Source organism: Amblyomma mixtum, chromosome 10 (assembly GCF_055824585.1).
Source record: "Amblyomma mixtum isolate Tamu chromosome 10, ASM5582458v1, whole genome shotgun sequence".
NCBI classification, from domain to species: Eukaryota; Metazoa; Arthropoda; class Arachnida; order Ixodida; family Ixodidae; genus Amblyomma; species Amblyomma mixtum.
This window is the reverse complement of record NC_143021.1, coordinates 40,558,353-40,576,281: the sequence shown is the minus strand read 5'-3', so window position 1 is coordinate 40,576,281 and position 17,929 is coordinate 40,558,353. Positions and strand designations below refer to the sequence as shown.

The window sequence follows — 17,929 nt, the reverse complement described above, 5'->3', positions numbered from 1 at the left end:
AACCACGGAAGTCCGCGCCTGAGCTGCTGTCCCTCGTGCGCCAAGTTGCAAGGTTTGCTCCAACGTCCGAGAGTGAACGATGCATATCAGAGGGAGTGGACGTTCTTTCAAGATGTAAGCCTGCGAAAACCAGTCTTCCAATAGGGCGGGTTATTTCAGTGCTGCGGGATGACTCTTTATGTTTACTTACTGCAGACAAGGATGGTGGCTTCGTTGTTTTAACGAAAGAGATGTTTGGTAAAAAAGCTTTGGAGTTTTTGAGAAACTTCCCCGTAATTCCTTACGAAGCTTGAAAGCAAAGGGGAAGAAACTGTGAAAAACTGGAATTAACTAGACTCGTTTCAAGTATAGACAAGAGTGAATGCAATAGTCTAAAATTTATGTTTACGGCTAAGACCCACAAGCCTGATTGTCCCCTAAGGGTTATCGTATCTGAGTCGGGAACATGGCAAAAGTCAATTGCTGAATTTCTTAAAGGCAAGCTCAACCTACTGAGCATCGATGATCCGTTTTTGGTGAAGGATTCCCAACAGATTATAACTTTTCTTGACAATCACAAAGACAGTCGGTTCATGGCGTGCTCGTTCGATATAAAGGATCTATATTATTCCTTGCCACATCAGGAGTTGCTTCAATGCGTGGCTGATTGCATTGATCAGTTTGGAAGTGTAGCATTCCAAAATGAAACGGGAATGTGCGTGAGCAATTTTCTGGAAATGTTGTCCTTCTATTTGGCTGCCACGTGCGTCACTTGGAATGATGTGGTTTATCGGCAGAAGAAGGGAGTTTGCATCGGGTCGTGTATCGCGCCAGTTCTAAGTAACATTTTCCTTGCCCAATGTGACAGAAAGTTGGCTATCCTGTTGCGAGATCAAAACAAAGTTGATGGTGTTAAAGTGTTCCGGTTTGTGGATGACTTTTTAGTGGTCTTTAATCACCTTGACGGTATTTACGACTCTGCTGTGCAAGAGCTACTTGCTGTTTTTAGTAAAACCCTTAACCCACTAATAATCACATATGAAGAAATGAACGAAGGCACGATACGCTTCCTCGATATCAAGCTGTCACTGGCGCCTGATGGGACATTTTGGATGTACCAGCCTAGAGGTAACAAAGGTTTGCTTCCGTTCAGCTCTGCACATTCGAAATTAGTGAAGAGGGCAATCGTGAGGTTATGTTTTCAAAATGCGTTGAAGAAATCTTGCCCGGAATTAGTCAAAGAAAGTTTTGAGCAGCAGGTGGTGAGGCTAAAGGAAGCAGGTTATCCGGATCAGGTTTTGGTGTCGGTGGCAAAAAGCATGCTCAAGAAATTTGGCAAAAAGGGTACGGTGCCTAGCAAGGAGGGAGCAAAACAAAAGGAGAAAACGGTGGTGATTCCGTACATTCATGGGGTGTCCCATAATCTTAAAAGAATTGCTTCGCAGGTAAAAACTAGGGTCGTTTTTTCAGCCCCGGACAAATTGGAAAACTTATGCAATATAGTAACGTACCCAGAAAGAAAAGCTAAAGGGTGTAAAAAGAAACACCAGGTCCCCATGGTCGCATGCGCAGAAGGAGTGGTATACAGGTTGCCGCTTACATGTGGCAAAGCATATGTAGGCCAAACGGGGCGATGTTTGAACGAGCGGCTCCGTGAACATCGGAAGAACATGGAACGGAAGGGCGATGGGAATTCGGTTGTTCATTGTCAAGAGTGTAAATGTGTACCTTCCTATAACGAGACGAAGATAGTAAGCAGGAACCGTGACCAAATGGCGCGTGAAATAATTGAAGCCATCAGCATAGCGGACAGTGGGGTTGCATGCGTGAGTAGCACGTGCCTTTCACTACTATCAAAGGAAAGGGCATTTTTGCAAAAGGGAAGGTAGGACTGGACATGTGACGAGACAGTTTGTCGATTTTTATCATCGGGGTGTTTCCATCTTCCATTGTTATCAGCTGCTGGTGTGCATAAATAGCAGTGTCTCCCAAATAAAAATTCAGTTGTAAGTCCAGCGCTATGTGTGTGTGTCTCTACCTTTCAGTCCGTGTCTTTTAAGCGCAGGTATATTTCAATATGGTAAACCAACTCGCCCAACAAACCACTCTGCTTTCCAAAATATCTTCGGATTATTGCTGCTCTTGTTAAATAGGCGATCCTGGAACTCTAGCATTGCCCTTTTAAGTTCTTCGTTTATCTTATATAGAAAACCAGCGAAAAGGACGCATTCTCAAGGAGGAGAAGTGCACAGGACAACGCTGGAAACGCACAACTGAAAATTCTGTACTTGGTGAATCGCCAACATTAGGACAGGGCGCACATGCGCGAGAGCACAACAAACGCTATCAAAACAGCAAACACAAAACTGATTAATGAAGTGAAGTAGCAGTCACTGACCATAGTCGAAAAAAGAAAGACGTTTCGAAACCCGTACGGGTTTCTTGTTCACAGTGAGCAGGACAGGAGCGGTGGCGAATTTATATCCGGAGAATGTGACGTAAAGATCGGGCGTAGATGCCTGGCATGGGGCCAGCGTTCTTGTTTAATGTTGCTTGTGTTGTCTGGATGAACAGCGATTCCAGCAGAAGGCGCGTCGTCAGGTTTCTCTCCTTAGATAAGATGGAGGCATTGCCCCAGTCAATCTGGTGGCCAGTGTCGTGTGCATGACCCGCCAGCGCATTTGTGGCATGCTTTTCGTTTTTCACATCACGTTGGTGGTCCTTTATGCGTCTTGAGAACTTCCCTGTCTCACCGATGTAGGCATGATTGCAGTTCAGGCATGGGATTTTGTAGACGACTCCTGGAAACTGCTCATTTGGAAGTCGGTCTTTCACATTCATTAGCTGATTCCGCAGCTTGCTGACAGGCATGTGGGCCACGCGCAAGTCGTATTTTGAGAACACACGAGACAGCGCTTCGCTGATACCAGGCATGTATGAAATGCCTGCTCGTGTTCGATACGTCCTACAATCAGTGGTAGCTGCCTGGAGGTAGGGGCAGTGGTAGGGGCACAAGCCTGGAGTGCCCCTACGCCCGATAGTGGACTTCGCAAGGTCGCCACTGTATCGACTTTCGGGGTACCTCCACGAAGTGTTCAGCCCGGAAAGACTAGGACGTACATTGGGAATTGTTCAAATTTTGTTCAGAAACTGCATGACTTGGACGCAGAAGACGTAATGGTCTCCTTCGACGTCACGGCACTCTTCACCAGTGTCGTTTCCACGTGCGAGGAAGCGTTGGAGCAGGACTGCAATCTGGCAAGTCGTACGCCCTTCGACGTTCCAGAGCTGAGCACACCGCTACGGTTCTGCCTAAGCAATACGTATTTTTCCTTTAATTAAAAGTTCTACAGACAGACCCAAGGCACTGCGATGGGCGCTTCCATATCGGTAACCACAGCAAACCTCGTCATGGAAGCACTAGAGGACAAGGTATTGAATGCTTTCACTCCAGCACCCAAGGTCTTCTACCGGTATGTCGACGACTGTTTTTGCATATTAAGAAAAGAGGACGCGTCACGGTTTCTACATGAACTAAACAGTGTCGAACCAAGCTTGAAGTTCACGGCCGAGTTTGAGCAAGAAAACCGCCTTCCCTTCTTGGATGTCCTGGTTGAGCAGAGGGACAATCGCCTTTCGTTCTCTGTGTACAGAAAACCTACGCACACAGCCCAGTACTTAAATTTTCATTCAAATCATCCGGTTGCGCACAAAGCCTCCGTCGTCACGTCACTGACCAAACGTGCGACACGTGTCTGCAAAGGCCAAGAAGATCAAGAAAAGGAGTTAAAAAGAGTACACGAAGAACTGTCAGCCAACGGTTATCCGAGCCGCTTCATATCAAAGATACAAGAACGAGCTGCACATCCAGCTACCACTGATTGTAGGACGTATCGAACACGAGCAGGCATTCCATACATGCCTGGTATCAGCGAAGTGCTGTCTCGTGTGTTCTCAAAATACGACTTGCGCGTGGCCCACATGCCTGTCAGCAAGCTGCGGAATCAGCTAATGAATGTGAAAGACCGACTACCAAATGAGCAGTTTCCAGGAGTCGTCTACAAAATCCCATGCCTGAACTGTAATCATCGGTGAGACAGGGAAGTTCTCAAGACGCATAAAGGACCACCAACGTGATGTGAAAAACAAAAAGCATGCATCATGGGAAGTAGCGGGGCCAGTTGGTTCATATTTCAACTTTAAAACAGTGCGCAGGGACAGGACACAGTCAAGAAACACACAGACACAGCACTGACTGACAACTGAGGAATTTACTGCTTTGCTTGCAATAAATACAGAAAGTATCGTCTAAAATACAAAGAAAGCCTTGAAATCGTCATCTTGTCACTTCTGTCGTCATTGCTTGTCCAGATAACCCATTTCTTTTTTCGTCAACGTTAGTGATGGTGTGCTTACGCAGGTGGAACGATTCTTCTGAATGATGAACGCTTCGTATATCTCTCGCATGAGCTTTCGGGGGTATCTTCTCAGAATATTGCAGCGTCGAAAGTGTGGAATGCATTCGCAGTCCGACACGTGTCCCGCTAGCTTGCTGCCATATCCTTTTTCGATGTTGCCGACGTGTTCCATGAGACGTATGTTGACGCAGCGTCCTGACTGCCCAACATATGACGCCCCGCATGACAAGGGGATCTTATAAACTACATCACTGTCGCATTCGGTGAATTTGTCTTTGTGCTTTGTTTTACAACGTGCTGTTTTTTCAGCGCCTTGGTTGACCATTTTGCACAACTTGGATAATTTGCTGGGCGCGTTGAAAACTAAGTCCACTCCAGCTCGCGCCACCACTTTCTTTAGTGCGTGGCTGACACCGTGGACATATGGCATGACGGCTACCTTCCGCTCTACTTTTTGAGGCTTCTTGGGGTTCGGTCGCCGGAACTCTTTCAGTAACTTGAAGCCAAGGCTACAGATGAGGTCGTCCGGGAAACCAGCTTCACGTAACCGTGTCAGCTGTGTCTGGACGCTTTGCTGCTGACGGTGAATGCAGGATCTATTCACGGCACTCCTCAATGCGCCTGTGGCCACAGCTCTTTTTACCAGTTTCGAGTGCGCCGATGAATATGGTAGCAGGCCTTTTTTTGACCGCGGTGCATAACACCAGCACAGATGGGCTTCTTCGATGAATAGTCGTAGATCAAGGAACTGAAGCTGATTCTCCGTCGGTAATTCTTTGGTAAGTTCAAGGTCAGCAAGACCTTCACAGAAGATCTTGAAGATGCCGTCGACAACGTCCTTGTGCTGCTCCTGGTTTGGAAGCTTGTGGATAACAAGGAAGTCGTCCACAAACCGGAATGTCCTCACGACAGTGGTTCGTGCGTTGCACCAAATTCTCAGTGACCTTCTGCTAGCTCGCCGAGACCGTCAACTACAAGAAACTCTGGCTAATACCACTGTGATGAGTGATGCCAACACTAGGCCAATATAGGCAGCTTTCTTGAATGCCGCAGCCAATTCTGGCAAACAGTGGGGGAAATCTGGCTAACATGGCCCGTGATAGCCATGATTTTAAGATGGCACAGCCGACAATGGCAAAGAGTGGGAAAGTTCTGGCTAACTTGGCCCATGATAGCCAGGATTTTGTGATAGCAAGGCCAGTACTAGGAAAGCGATGGATAACCAGGGCCATCATTGGATGCGGCAATGAGTGGTGCAGCCAATATCAGATACTCGTTTCGAACTCTGGGCCTACTGACGGCCATGCTTTGCCATAGTCCAATATTGGCCTGCTGTCGTGTGGGTACTCGTCCACCACCTCCACTGCTGCTGGGAGGGTACGTGACCATCATTCCCACTTGCCGTCCACAGGATGATGTCATCCGCGTAGGGAACGTCCTTGATTCTGGGCAGTGGCAGTCCAGTCATTGCAGTACTGAATGATAACGGAGAGACAGCCGGTCCTTGCGGCCTGTTACTCAGCTTGTGTTCCCCTATTGGCATACCAGCTTGTCTGTCTGAGAGGAAGTCCTAGATGCACATTTTCTCTCCCCCACTCCAGTTTCTTGTAAATTCTCAAAGGTCGCCTGATGCTTGGCTTTGTCAAGTCCAAGCCAGGGATCATGGGCGTCCGGAGGGGGGGGGCAAGGGGGGGCGGCTGCACCCCCCTGGAAAATCACTCACTCGAACCGTGAGTGATGGCCGCACGCCAGGGGCGGTGGTGCGCTCAGTCAAAAGGGTAAAAGCAGCCCCGCATGGTCACATCTGCGAAATGCCGCGTCCGGGCGTGCGTCGTTCCGCCGTTTTCAAACCACGCCATCGTTAGCTCTACTGAAGGGCGACCTGTTCCAGACATACAGCGGCACCGGCGAGCATGTGTTTCGAGCCGCCTTGAGATGGGTGTCTGTTTCTTTGATCTCTAGAGAGATAGCGACACGGAGGCAGACAGTGCACGGGGCATCTTGTTTTCGCCTATGTCGTTACGCCGGTCACCGATGAATTCTTAAGGAGGGAAGGTAAAATCAGCCGTGTCCACCCCCGCTTTGTCGGGCTGCTCAGGGGCAAGCGGGCGATGAGTTGGCGCCGCCGCCGCTCGCTGTCTCCTCCGATCCACGGGTAGCGCAGTTCGGTAGAAGCGCCGCTTTCAGAATCTCCGGCAAAGGGGATTAGCTGCTTTTGTTCACGGCGACGCAGTCTCCCGAGGCGCCCCCACACCAGCGTTCTTTGCGTCTTCTGCGAAAACCAGCGCCTTTAGTCAACGCAGCCCGATGGCGCCTGCCTGGCTCGCCTGTCACCTCTGGCTGGGCCTCAAATCACAACAGCGCCCATGTACTGTGCGTGTCAGTGCATGGTAAAGAGACCCAGGTGGTCGACATTACCCGGAACTCTGTACTACTCCATCCCTCATAGCCTGAGTCGTTTTGGGGCTCTGAACCCCATAAAAACACAAAAACAAATTTTCCGACTGGAGTGGCGAGTGTCCCTTCCCCTCGGAAGTTGCGCGGCGTTCCTTTCACCCCCAAAGTGCGCATTCGGGGATACTGCGGCAAGTAAGCCCTTGCACGTGTGCGCGCCTCTGTGTTTGTGCTTGGGTGTTTTTAGTGGCCGGTTGTCAGCGAAGCTGAGAACAACCAAGACAGCGGACGAGAAAACGACGAGCGGAGAGCAGTGTGTGTGCGGTTGCTCGACTGTGCGGATGCGCAAGCAAGATGGAGCGAGGTGTATGAAGCTGCGAGCGTGCATTTATCTTGTAAATAAGTTTTCGTTGTATATATAGTCATCTTTTGTTTTCAACGTACGCGTTCAACAGTTTTTCCAATCAATGTGTATGATGAGTGTGCACCGAGAGCGTGTAATGAAGCACAGAAGTGAATTTATCACACGTGTAATTACGCAATTCGCCCAGAAAAATCCGAGGCGCCTACAGTTGCTGTTCAAGGAAGACTGACTGAGTGACTGTAGTTGCGTGTTTGTGAACATATTGTGCTGTGTGCTGGTCATCAATCCGGGTGAGTCGAGAACCCGTATGCAGCAAGACTGAGCACTCTTCTCCACGAAGTGATATAGCATCTTTTTGCATTTTTATTAATTTTAGTTGTTTCTTCGTTGATAAACTCCAATGTACCTCTCCTAGCCGCGCTTTAATTTGCTGTTTGTAATTTTTCTTTCATGTGTGCATTTTGTTTAATTTTTATTTATATATAAATAAATAAATTTACTCCGCAAATAGCGCCTTTCTGCTACGAACATACCCCCCCCCCCCCCCCCCCCCCGGGGCACCAACGGGGCCCCCCCCCTGCAAAAAATTCTGCGGACGCCCTTGCCAGGGATTGCTCCGGTGTCGTGTCTCCGCTTCTGTTCTTTGGTGTTTAATTGGTAGCCCACATGGATAAGCCCGGTGTGAAGCACACCGTGAATGCAAGCCCTTTCCTTCCATGGGCTTGTCTGTATGACATGCTCCATGAGCTTCCCCACACAGGATGCTAAGGAGATGGGTCCCAAGTTTTGTGGTTGTAATTTCTTTCCTTGTTTTCGAATCGTTACAATTTGCGCTGTATTCCACACCTGTGGGAATTGTCCTCGCTCCCAGCACTCATGCATGTAATTCGTGAGTTAGGCGATTGAGTTTCGCAACACCTTATGACTGTCAGGGCTGGCTGCTGATTTGTTCTTGAGGCAGCTCTGTTCTGCCCCGATGTCTGCTTGTTCGGTTCGCATGTCTAGCTCAGGATTTTTTTTTTTGCCTTGATAATCTGGCAGCTTTACGATGGTTATGTCCCTTATGTGCACGTTTTTTGGTCTTCAAGTAGTTTTTTTTTTGTTCCTTTATAGCTGTAAACTACTTTTTGCATGGTGTAACTGCTGCCATGTTTTTTCTAGACCTTCCATATTGTTGCATATTGATTTTGGTTCATTAGTTGTAGCATGTAGTCTACAGTTGTCTCCTCCATCTCTCCTGTTTAATTTTGCTCTCTGGGCCTCTTCGGGTATTTCTTTGGCAGCTTCCTTCGTATCTTCGCCCTCTGTGTCTGTGATACCTTCGCGCAGTTTTGTTTTGCTCTAACCATGAACCGATTAGTCTTACTTTCTTTCGTGATTGCCTTTTCTTCTCCCTCTCTCCTTCTATTTTATTTATTTATTTTATTTATTGATACTGCGATCTTTTACAAGACCTTCGCAGGGTGGGCACACAATACATAAATTCTGGAAACAACAAAAACGACCTCAGGAACAAGCAAACAATACAAGAACAATTGATCAACAATTTAAGATCAAGAACACAATTTCAAAAAGTACAAACGAAACAAAGAAATGTAGCGGTAGGACATTATAAAAAAGTTAAAGGTGGCTTTCAAACCTTTTTAGTGAAGTTTGGGTTACTGCATCATTAGTTAGATTATTCCAGTCTGTAATCGTTCTGGGGAAAAAGAAGTACTTAAAGGTGTTAATTCGTGCGTTTAATGGTGTTACTGTAAAATCATGGCGTTGTCTTGTGTTGTACCCTGAGGAGAACGATATAATATTGGATGTGTCAATATTGTACTGACCTTTGATTAACTGAAATAAAAATTTTAGACGACAGATGCGATTTCTGTGAAAGACTGGAAGCAAACCACTTTGATTAAGAAGTGCAGTGATAGATGTGCGGTTATATGAATTGTAAATAAACCGTGCTGCTTTCTTTCGGACTCTGTCTAATTTAGCAATGTTAGATTTAGTGAAAGGATCCCAGATTATGACGGCATATTCTAACATAGGGCGAATAATAGTGTTACACGAAAGTGAACGTACACTGGGGGGGCCGAGCTTCAGAGCAGGTCGGAGGAAAAATAGTTTGCGTAGGGCATTAGCTGTAACGTTGTCAACGTGCTCTGTCCAGGAGAGGTTATTGCAGATCCGCAGACCTAGGTATTTGTAAGTATTCACTTGAGAGAGAACTTTGTTTTTAGCAGTATAGTTAAACAAAAGAGGCTTCTTTTTCTGGGTTATACGCATGAACACTGTTTTATCATAATTAACGCACATTTGCCATTGGTCACATCATGTTATTATCTTAGTGAAATCGTTATTTAACCGTACTTGGTCCTCAGTAGTAGTAATCTTTTCATATAACACACAATCGTCAGCATACAATCTAACAGAAACTGAGATGTTATCGACAATGTCATTAATAAAAATCAAGAAGAGGAGTGGCCCAAGAACAGATCCTTGGGGAACGCCGGAATCAACAGGAACTGGAGGGGAAGGGGAATTATTTACTACTACAAACTGACGACGGTTTCTTAAGTAGGCTGTAATCCATGCGAGTAATTTGTCATTTTTTAGTACATTACCTAATTTGTGAAGAAGCTTGTTATCCGAAACTTTATCAAATGCTTTTTTAAAGTCCATAAATATAGCGTCAGTCTGCTTTCCTTCATTTATTGCCTGCGCAAAATCATGTATAGTTTGTACTAGCTGAGTGGCAGTGGAAAATCCTCGTCTGAAGCCATGCTGTGCATTAGTTAGAAAATTGTTTTGTTCAAGAAAATCTGCTATATGTTTATGAATGATGTGTTCCAAAACCTTGCATGCTGTAGATGTTAACGATATCGGACGGTAATTCTGAATAGATGCTTTGTCTCCAGTTTTGTGAATTGGCTTGATTCTTGCCGTTCTCCAGTCATCCGGTAATGATCCTTCATTTAGTGATTTGTTAAATAAGATGCATAAGTACTTGGCACACCATTCTGCATAACGCTTCAGGAATGCGTTGGGAATGTCATCTTGTCCGGGAGATTTTTTTACATCAAGCTTCAATAATAAATTGAGAACACCTGCCTTGGAAATCACAACATCAGGAATTGAAGGCAAATTCACGGAATAGCAGGGAAGAGAGCTGTCATCCTGCGTAAACACCGATTTGAAGTAGTCATTGAAAGCCGTGGACACCAAAGCATCATCACGCTCACATATTCCATTTACTTTGAAAGTATCATGAGATCGTGAAGCTGGAGTTATCTGCCTCCAGAATTTCTCAGGGCATGTTTTAATGAAGGTAGGTAGCTGAGTAGAAAAGTACTTTTCCTTGTCATGGGCAATCAGCTGTTTTAGTTTTTCTGTTTGTTCATCAATGATCGTTTGGGAATAGTTTCCTGCTTTTAACCCTTTTTTCATTCTTTTTAGCTTTCGTTGTAAGCGTAATGTCTCTCGTGTTATCCAAGGGTTACATTTTGGTGACTTTTTTGCAATTTTTGGAACGAAGCGTTCAATACACTGAAAGACAACACTTTTGAAAAAGAGCCATAAGTCATTCACATTTCCATTAAAATTCATAAAGCGGTCATAATGAAAGTCGAGCATATCAAGAATAGATTCATCATGTGCACGAGAAAAATTAGGAAAGAAACTGACAGTATTTCGGCGATCAAAGTTTGCATTCATCAATGTGAGTACTACAGCTTTGTGATCAGAAATACCGGTCGTTACATAGCATTCGACGTTTTCTTTGACAGTACCATTTACAAAAAATAGATAAAGAATTGAATATGAACCATTGTGGACTCTAGTAGGAGCTTTAACTACCTGAAGCAGGTCAAAGGCAATAGAAATATCAAGCATAGTTTGCTCAATGATGTTATTAGAATACGAAAAGGCAGTCCACTCTATGTTTGGTAAATTAAAATCGCCAGTCAAGATTAGCCTATCATTCTGTTTTATATGGCGCTCAATATATTTTTTTAGATTCACTAGGAGTGCTACAGAGGAATTGGGTGGCCTGTACACGGCTCCTAAAACGTAACGAACATTGTTTTTGTAAAATTTACAAAAGATGCCTTCTACATCGTCAATATCTGGCATTCTAAAGACTTGCAGTGAAGATTTGAACAGTATGGCCACTCCACCGCCCCTTCCATCTCGGTCTTTGCGAAAAACTTTGTAGTTTTGTGGTACGAATTCGCTGTCAAAAATATTTTTCCCCAACCAGGTTTCAGTGAGTGCAGCGATTTCTACATCATGCGTCAACAGCAGGCCCTCAAGTTGCGTAGCTTTGCTGACAATACTTCGACAGTTGACGTTTATCAGTGTGAACCTTTTGTTCATAATATGCGTCTGTCATTCCCTCTCTTTAGATATACGATAGCGCTCATTCTTCACTTCGTCCCATCCGAACATAGCACCGTCGATAACCAGCTTATCAAATATCAGTTTGGCTTTAGCGCCGTTAGCCTTCTCCACTGCACAGCTTTGCCACAGCTTTTTTCTAATTTCACGAACTCGGCTGGAAAAGTCTTCAGCCACAGAGAATTTGGTTCCTTTCAGCTTCGAACAAGCCTGTAACACCGAAAGTTTTTCTCTGTAGTCCTGAAACTTCATAATTACGGGGCGGTTTTGATCTTTCTTCTTTTTTCCCAGCCTGTGACACCTCTCTATGCTATTGATTTCAACTTTCAATTTTTCTTCAAAGACTTCTTTCCGGATCGCATTCTGAAGACTGGTAGGAGTTTCTTCGGCACCCTCCTCCAAACCATAAACAATCAAGTTATTTCTCCTACTCCTGTTTTCTAAATCATCAATTTTTTTTAGCATGTATGAATTATCTTGCTCAAGTTGAGCTACCGTTTCTTTCAGATCACTGACCACTTTGTTTATAGATGCCAGACAGGATAGTTTGTCTTCCAGGTTGGTAATGCGAACAGCTAAACCTCCGATTTTATCCTCCAGCGTATTCTGTTTTTCCAGTAACTGGTTAATAGAGGCAGTCATATTGGTTTGGCCTGAAACAAGCTGAAGCAACATATCCTCCTGTGTTGGACCGGGGTTAGATTCAATGTCACCGCATGACAATAGATCTTCTGTGAATGACCGGACATCAGATAAAAAGTACGCAATGCATAGTGGGCAAGGCAGCAGCAATAGGCAGCGGTTATCGCTGCGGAAGCATTTAGTAGGCATATAAGAACAAACCTGAAGAATGAAGCAAAAATGGCTCCTGAACATCGTTTCCGATGCGCTGCTGCCGAGCCCACTGAAGATGAACGCAGATGCAGGGCTTCTTTTAAAGGCTTGGTGAACCACGTGCTCTGCCGTCCCAGACGTCGGGGCATGCGCAGAAATCCTGGCTGCCGGTTCGATGATTCTGTTGACGCTTGTCACATCAGCACGTGCCAGTAGGTCGTTGTTGATATCGGCGATGACAGCAGACAGTCCAGGCAAGCAGAAGACAGGTGGCTGCACTTGCAACAGGCCCACCAGCACCTGAAGAATGAAGCAAAAATGGCTCCTGAACATCGTTTCCGATGCGCTGCTGCCGAGCCCACTCAATAGGGTCTTCTGTCTCAATAGGGTCTTCAGTGTTGCACCACGTGGTGTCCTGTACTCCCCTACGTTTCCCACTCTTTCGGGACTGCATGTGTCTGTGAGGCATATCTGTCGCGTTTCTTGCCAGAGGGCTCTGCCCTTGATGATGATGCCCTCTCTGTTGCACACCTGCATGCTGGGTGCGGGGCATTGAAACCCCCACAATCGCCAGTGCTTGCTCATTCGCAGTTTTCTTGGCTTTCTGGATTAGGTTACCAAATTTGATCTTTCTTTGCTTCGCTGAGCTGTACATGTTGAGTACAAATTCCTTGCTTGGCATTAATTACCTCAACCAAGTTGTGGTGTACATCTTTTATTCCTGTTTCGTGTTTTATTGTAGCCATGCTTCCTTTAGCAACAGTGGCTACTTGTGTTTTTGCTTCTTCATCTCAGATAGTTTGGTAAATGGCCAATTTTGCTTGTGTTCCTACTTCTTGTGGTGCTATTGCGTCAGTTTAATAATTGTTACAGGATCAGCCTTTTCCAGTGGCACCCCCTGCCAGATGGTGTGTCTGTTGTTTGTGACAGCCATGGTCAACTTGTATTTCATTTCTCTGGGCCCTTTCTGTTGCTATGGTCGTAAGGTGTGTGTCCATCTCCCCTAGATTCATAGCTACTGCGTGTATTTGTGTTCTTCATGCCATGAATTCTTTTGCTACTTCTTTAAGGGAGTTGTCACGTTTCTGCCCTGTAGCTTCTGATTAAGTATACCTAGCGTACATCTTCTATGGCTATGTTCTGCACTACTTATTGGGGGCATCTTCTCTTCTGTCTTGTTTGGCGGTTGGGTTCACAGTTTGTTACCCTGTTGTCACTGACTATTTTGTTGGGTGTGCATTTTCTAGGTTTTCAATCATCTTCTTCAAATTCTTCTTTTCTCTCGTAATTTTGTCAGTTCCTCTGTGTGTTGCTTATCTGCCGAGCTCACCACTGCTGCTGGACCTGCTCCTTCTTTTTTGGGGAGAGGAAGTGGCGCAGTAACCGAAGGAAGGGAGGGAGTGGAGAGAGAAAGAGGTGCCGTAGTGGAGGCATGATTTCGACCACCGGGGGATCTCCAACAGGCATCGTGCAGCAGACCTTTTGCATTTCGCCTCCATCGAAACGGGGCTGCTGCGGTCGCGTGGCGATTGAGGAGAAACGCACAAGGAACTTCTGGAGGTGTGCTCCTCCTCCCAGGCTTCAGGAAGGATTTTGAGCGGCTGGTGCTCCTCCCTGTGGATGTCGGTCTGCTGTGGCGTTGTCCTGTCGTCCCCTCGTGTCCTTCTTGCAGCTTCTTCTGCTCCGATTTCAGCCTCATCTTGACTCTGTACGGGGTCCTGTAGCGTCCACTGCCTTTTCTGTCATCTGTGATGTGACCGCATAATTGGCACTTGGGGCCCGTTCCTTTCATGACTATCTTAGGGGATTCATGTCCACATGTGGATTTTGCTAGGCTCACAACGATTTCAAGGGCCACAATGGGCTTTACCGGCCCCCCAGATCGCTGCTCACCACCAGCCCGACCAGGAAGGAGGCGTTGGCCCTACACGGCTTCCAAATGGCCGAGTCAACCTGCAGTCGGGCCGACCCATCCCGACCCCCTAGCATAAACATGTAGGCTCCAGGCGCATAGGGACTTGCCAATACCGCTTTGGACCACCACAACACGTCATTGTACTTTATGCTCCTCTGCCAGAGTGGATGCCTGATGTGTGAGATTCATAAGCCGAACATCCCGTGCATGCGACCGATGATGGGTGTTTTTACACGTTGGCCGACTTGCCACCAGTCGTTGTGAAGGGCTCGAGGTTTATGCACGCAACTCAGGGTGAAGGACAGCATTCGTCTGTGCCATCCCACTCCCCCAGTTTTTTCAATCGCTATAACTGCGGATTTATTTATTTATTTATTTTTCCTCAAAGGTCCCTTTCGGGACATTACATGAAGGGTGGGGATAACACGGCAAAAAAATATTATACACTAATAAAAAATGGACAAAAATTATGTTGATGAATAGGCTTCCTCGATAGTGGCCTTGAACAGTCGATGATTCATGATCAATCCGTGCTCGAGGGAATAGAGCGTCTATTTGCCACACGTGCAGAGAGTGCCGGTTTGCCACAAAACGAGGCATTAGTGCATGTGAAGGGACACGACTTCCCTTGCGCACTGCTGCAGTATTGAGGCAAAGCAAGGAAGGCCAGCGGCAGCTCTTCCCTGCCGTGGCAGAGGACGACAGCCACTCGCTCTCTGCACTCCTTCCCAGCAGTTCGGTGCCGCAGAATGTGGTGCCAGTGTGAGTGTGAAATGGCGTATTTACTGGAATCTAGGCCGGCCACGTTTTGAAGTCGGCATCAGAAAGGGCAAGTAGAAAAGAAAAAAGCTTTCCTGGAATGTACGCCGGCCACAGAAACAATTGAGAACGACAGAAGGGGCAGCATGCAAACGGCGTTTATTTCCACGAACCTGCTCCCGCTCACTCGTCATCGCTTACCTCCCGGTTGCTGTCCTCTTCGTACAGTGCAGACTCTTTGTCAAGTGCACTTTCGAAACGAGAGCCGAACCAAGCTTTCCGGGATATCATCGAAGGCTGCAGCGATCCGGTGGTGCCTGTTGGAGTGCGTCTTTCTCTGGCCACTGGAAGTGCTGATTGGTGGTGGCCCTCTTTGAGCACAACAACGCTCCCCTCTGAACGTTCTTTTCGTCCACGTTGTGGAGGCGGACACAACTTGAGTGCTTGGCCAAAATGGCAGCCAATTTACAGCCCTGGCGCGAGTGGGGGCTGCTCCTGTAAGGGAGAGCAATGCGTGGTATGTGCATTTCTAAACATTCTATTTTGAGGGATTATGAAGCGCCTATTTGAGCAATAACACTGCGGCTGCAGAGCCTCAGCAGATGCAGGTGCCGGGAAATATGATTAAGCTCGCTGCACAAATCCTGCTGTTCAAACGAATGGTCGCGTTACAGATGCTGCGGTATAAGCGATGCTGAAGCGAAGCATTCGCCGCAAACTCACATGCAGCATCTCAATAGTTGGCGTGCCTGCACGCATTTCTTGGCTCATTAGTGCTGTGTCAAACACGGCCACAAGGGAAACGGTGCAAGAACGCATGCATGCTCTTGATGCTATGCAGGGTGCTGGTATGTCGTCTACTGTGAGCAATAAAAAGAAGAATAAATAAAGAAACGTCACATTAATGCATCGTAAATATGTGTGGAGGAGGAGGAACAAACATTTGTTTAGATGTGAAAAGAGGGCAGGGGTTAGACAGCGCTAGGTGGCTTGGAGTGCGCACCCGAAGCTGAGCAACGCAGTCTCCCACTGACTTTCAGATTTGGAAGCTCAGAGGTGGTTGGTCCTCTGGGCACTCGAATAGGATGTGATGGAGGGTGGTTTCAGAAAAGAGCGCAGCGGTGATCGCATTCCGCGAGATACATTGGGAATGCACCCGTTTGAGATTGCCGATAGGTAACCTGCTCTGGTCTGGTGAGGGATTTGTGCAGGGTGGGTATTTGAGTTGATCGTTTCGATAGTGGAGGGTGATTTCAGGGTGGGTTCCTGAACCGGGGGCACTGGTCGCTTTGTGCCCGGTTGACGAATCCTCGGGCACATGTGCAATCATGGGAGTGTCGCAAGGAATTCCGATGCCAACAAAGATGGGGAATAAAAAGGAGCCGCCAAGAAGTTTTTTAAGTGCGGCTTGTGTTCAAAGGCATCTTAGTGTAACATATGCGGCAGCACAATAAGGTGGACACGATGGTTCTTAAGGAGCGAGGATATAGCCTGTCTGCTTTTTACGCTACATTGTCCCGGCATCCTAATTTTTATATCTCGGTGTGAGCTGCTTCATCAATGTACAGTGTGCGACAATCCTTTTTTTTATTTTCGAAAACGCTGGACAGGTTGTTTTATGCATAAGGTTGTTTTGTGGAAATGCTGTTGGAAGACATTTACGATAGCGATGCGTGAGGAGTGTATCTTACAATCAGCAGTCCAGTCTCGCAGCCTGCGGGGTGTGTTTGCACCTGACGACATATATCTTACAAAAATATCCTCATCGAAAACTTGTGCCCGCTGGTGGTAATGCATTATACAATGCATACTTTTCCTCCCGGTGGTTTGCTTGGCACTAGATTGTGAAGCAGTGTTGCGGCGTTTTCGCTGTATGCATCCTAAGTGCAAGCTCAGGTTTTTATTTCTCCTGGCGATTTTTTACAGCAGTTCTAGAAGCCAAGCGCGAACGATGTGCCATCAGTATATCTTCCCACACACACAGCGCAGCTGCATTAAAAAAAAACTATCCATTGCTTGGTGGTGATAGCAGCTGCTCTGCGACCATGGTGTGCTGCTGCAGGAAAGCTGACGCCGCCAGCGGAGGCGGTATTGGCTCAAGAGAACTTGCTGTTGGGCTGGTTGGTTTTGGTTCTTTTTTGATCTTTATTGCACGAAAAAGAAGGACAAAACACAAAGGTAGACAACGGGACCAATTACAACTAGTTTATTACTCGCATGAAACATACAGTGTTTGTCAAAAATATACAGCCCAAGGGGTTTGCTTCCTCTTTAGAGGACTTCGAGAGGCTCTGGGTATGCGAGAGGAGCCGCGCTGCAGGGCTCCGAAGCAGACCCCTGGGTCTGTATGTTTTTGACAATATAGCTTTCATCGACAGGTCACCCAAAGGTCACGATCGACATGATGAAGCACGTTCCACGAATCTCTTCTTAGCCGTGCACAAGCACCTTTTGTGCTTGCGAGCCGTACTACACCGACATGCGCATTCTCGGCTGTGGTAACAACACGAAAGCCAGGGAGCTGTTAGGTGAACCGACACATGCGCTGGACCTCCTACTCTGGGAGTTCAGTTAAAAAAAAGAAAGGGACGGGATCCGGGCCGTTTAGTCTGATTCAGTAGGGAGATCAGCAGCACAAGACAATAATCCAAAGCTTTTAAGAATGCTGGCAGCGTGTAGATCGAGTTCCCGCGGTTTTTTTAAAAATACGAGCTTAGAATTCTCATTAAGGCGGAAACTAGGGCTAGTTGGAAAGCGTTTGAAAAGTAAAGCAAAGGACAGTGACAAGGGATGGTGCATTTTTGAAGGCCTCGAATGCCTTATGAGGCAAAAAGGAACTCAGAAAAGTGTGAGTGAACACGCCAGAGATGCTATTCAGTA

At 46.7% G+C, this 17,929-nt stretch overlaps 3 protein-coding genes across 5 annotated transcripts in view; 1 reads left to right on the top strand and 2 right to left on the bottom strand.

Moving 5' to 3' along the window:
* Positions 1-17,929, top strand: part of slgA (proline dehydrogenase slgA) — a 228,041-nt gene that overhangs the window by 28,477 nt on the left and 181,635 nt on the right. The window lies entirely within an intron of this gene.
* On the bottom strand, positions 10,998-12,912 carry LOC149325645 (uncharacterized). Its single transcript, XM_089563353.1, has one exon. The coding sequence runs from the start codon at positions 12,910-12,912 to the stop codon at positions 11,533-11,535; it is 1,380 nt and encodes a 459-aa protein (XP_089419479.1). The 3' UTR covers positions 10,998-11,532.
* The window catches only part of LOC149325644 (carbohydrate sulfotransferase 11-like), a 46,540-nt gene continuing 43,531 nt past the window's right edge, over positions 14,921-17,929 (bottom strand). Inside the window, exon 2 of the mRNA XM_089563348.1 lies at positions 14,921-15,544. The gene's annotated coding sequence lies outside the window, so the exon portion shown is untranslated. The remainder of the gene's footprint in view (positions 15,545-17,929) is intronic.

Bases quoted from the DNA above. Each gene is read 5' to 3' on its own strand.
- LOC149325645 (XM_089563353.1), bottom strand. From the start codon at position 12,912: ATGCAGGTGTGCAACAGAGAGGGCATCATCATCAAGGGCAGAGCCCTC.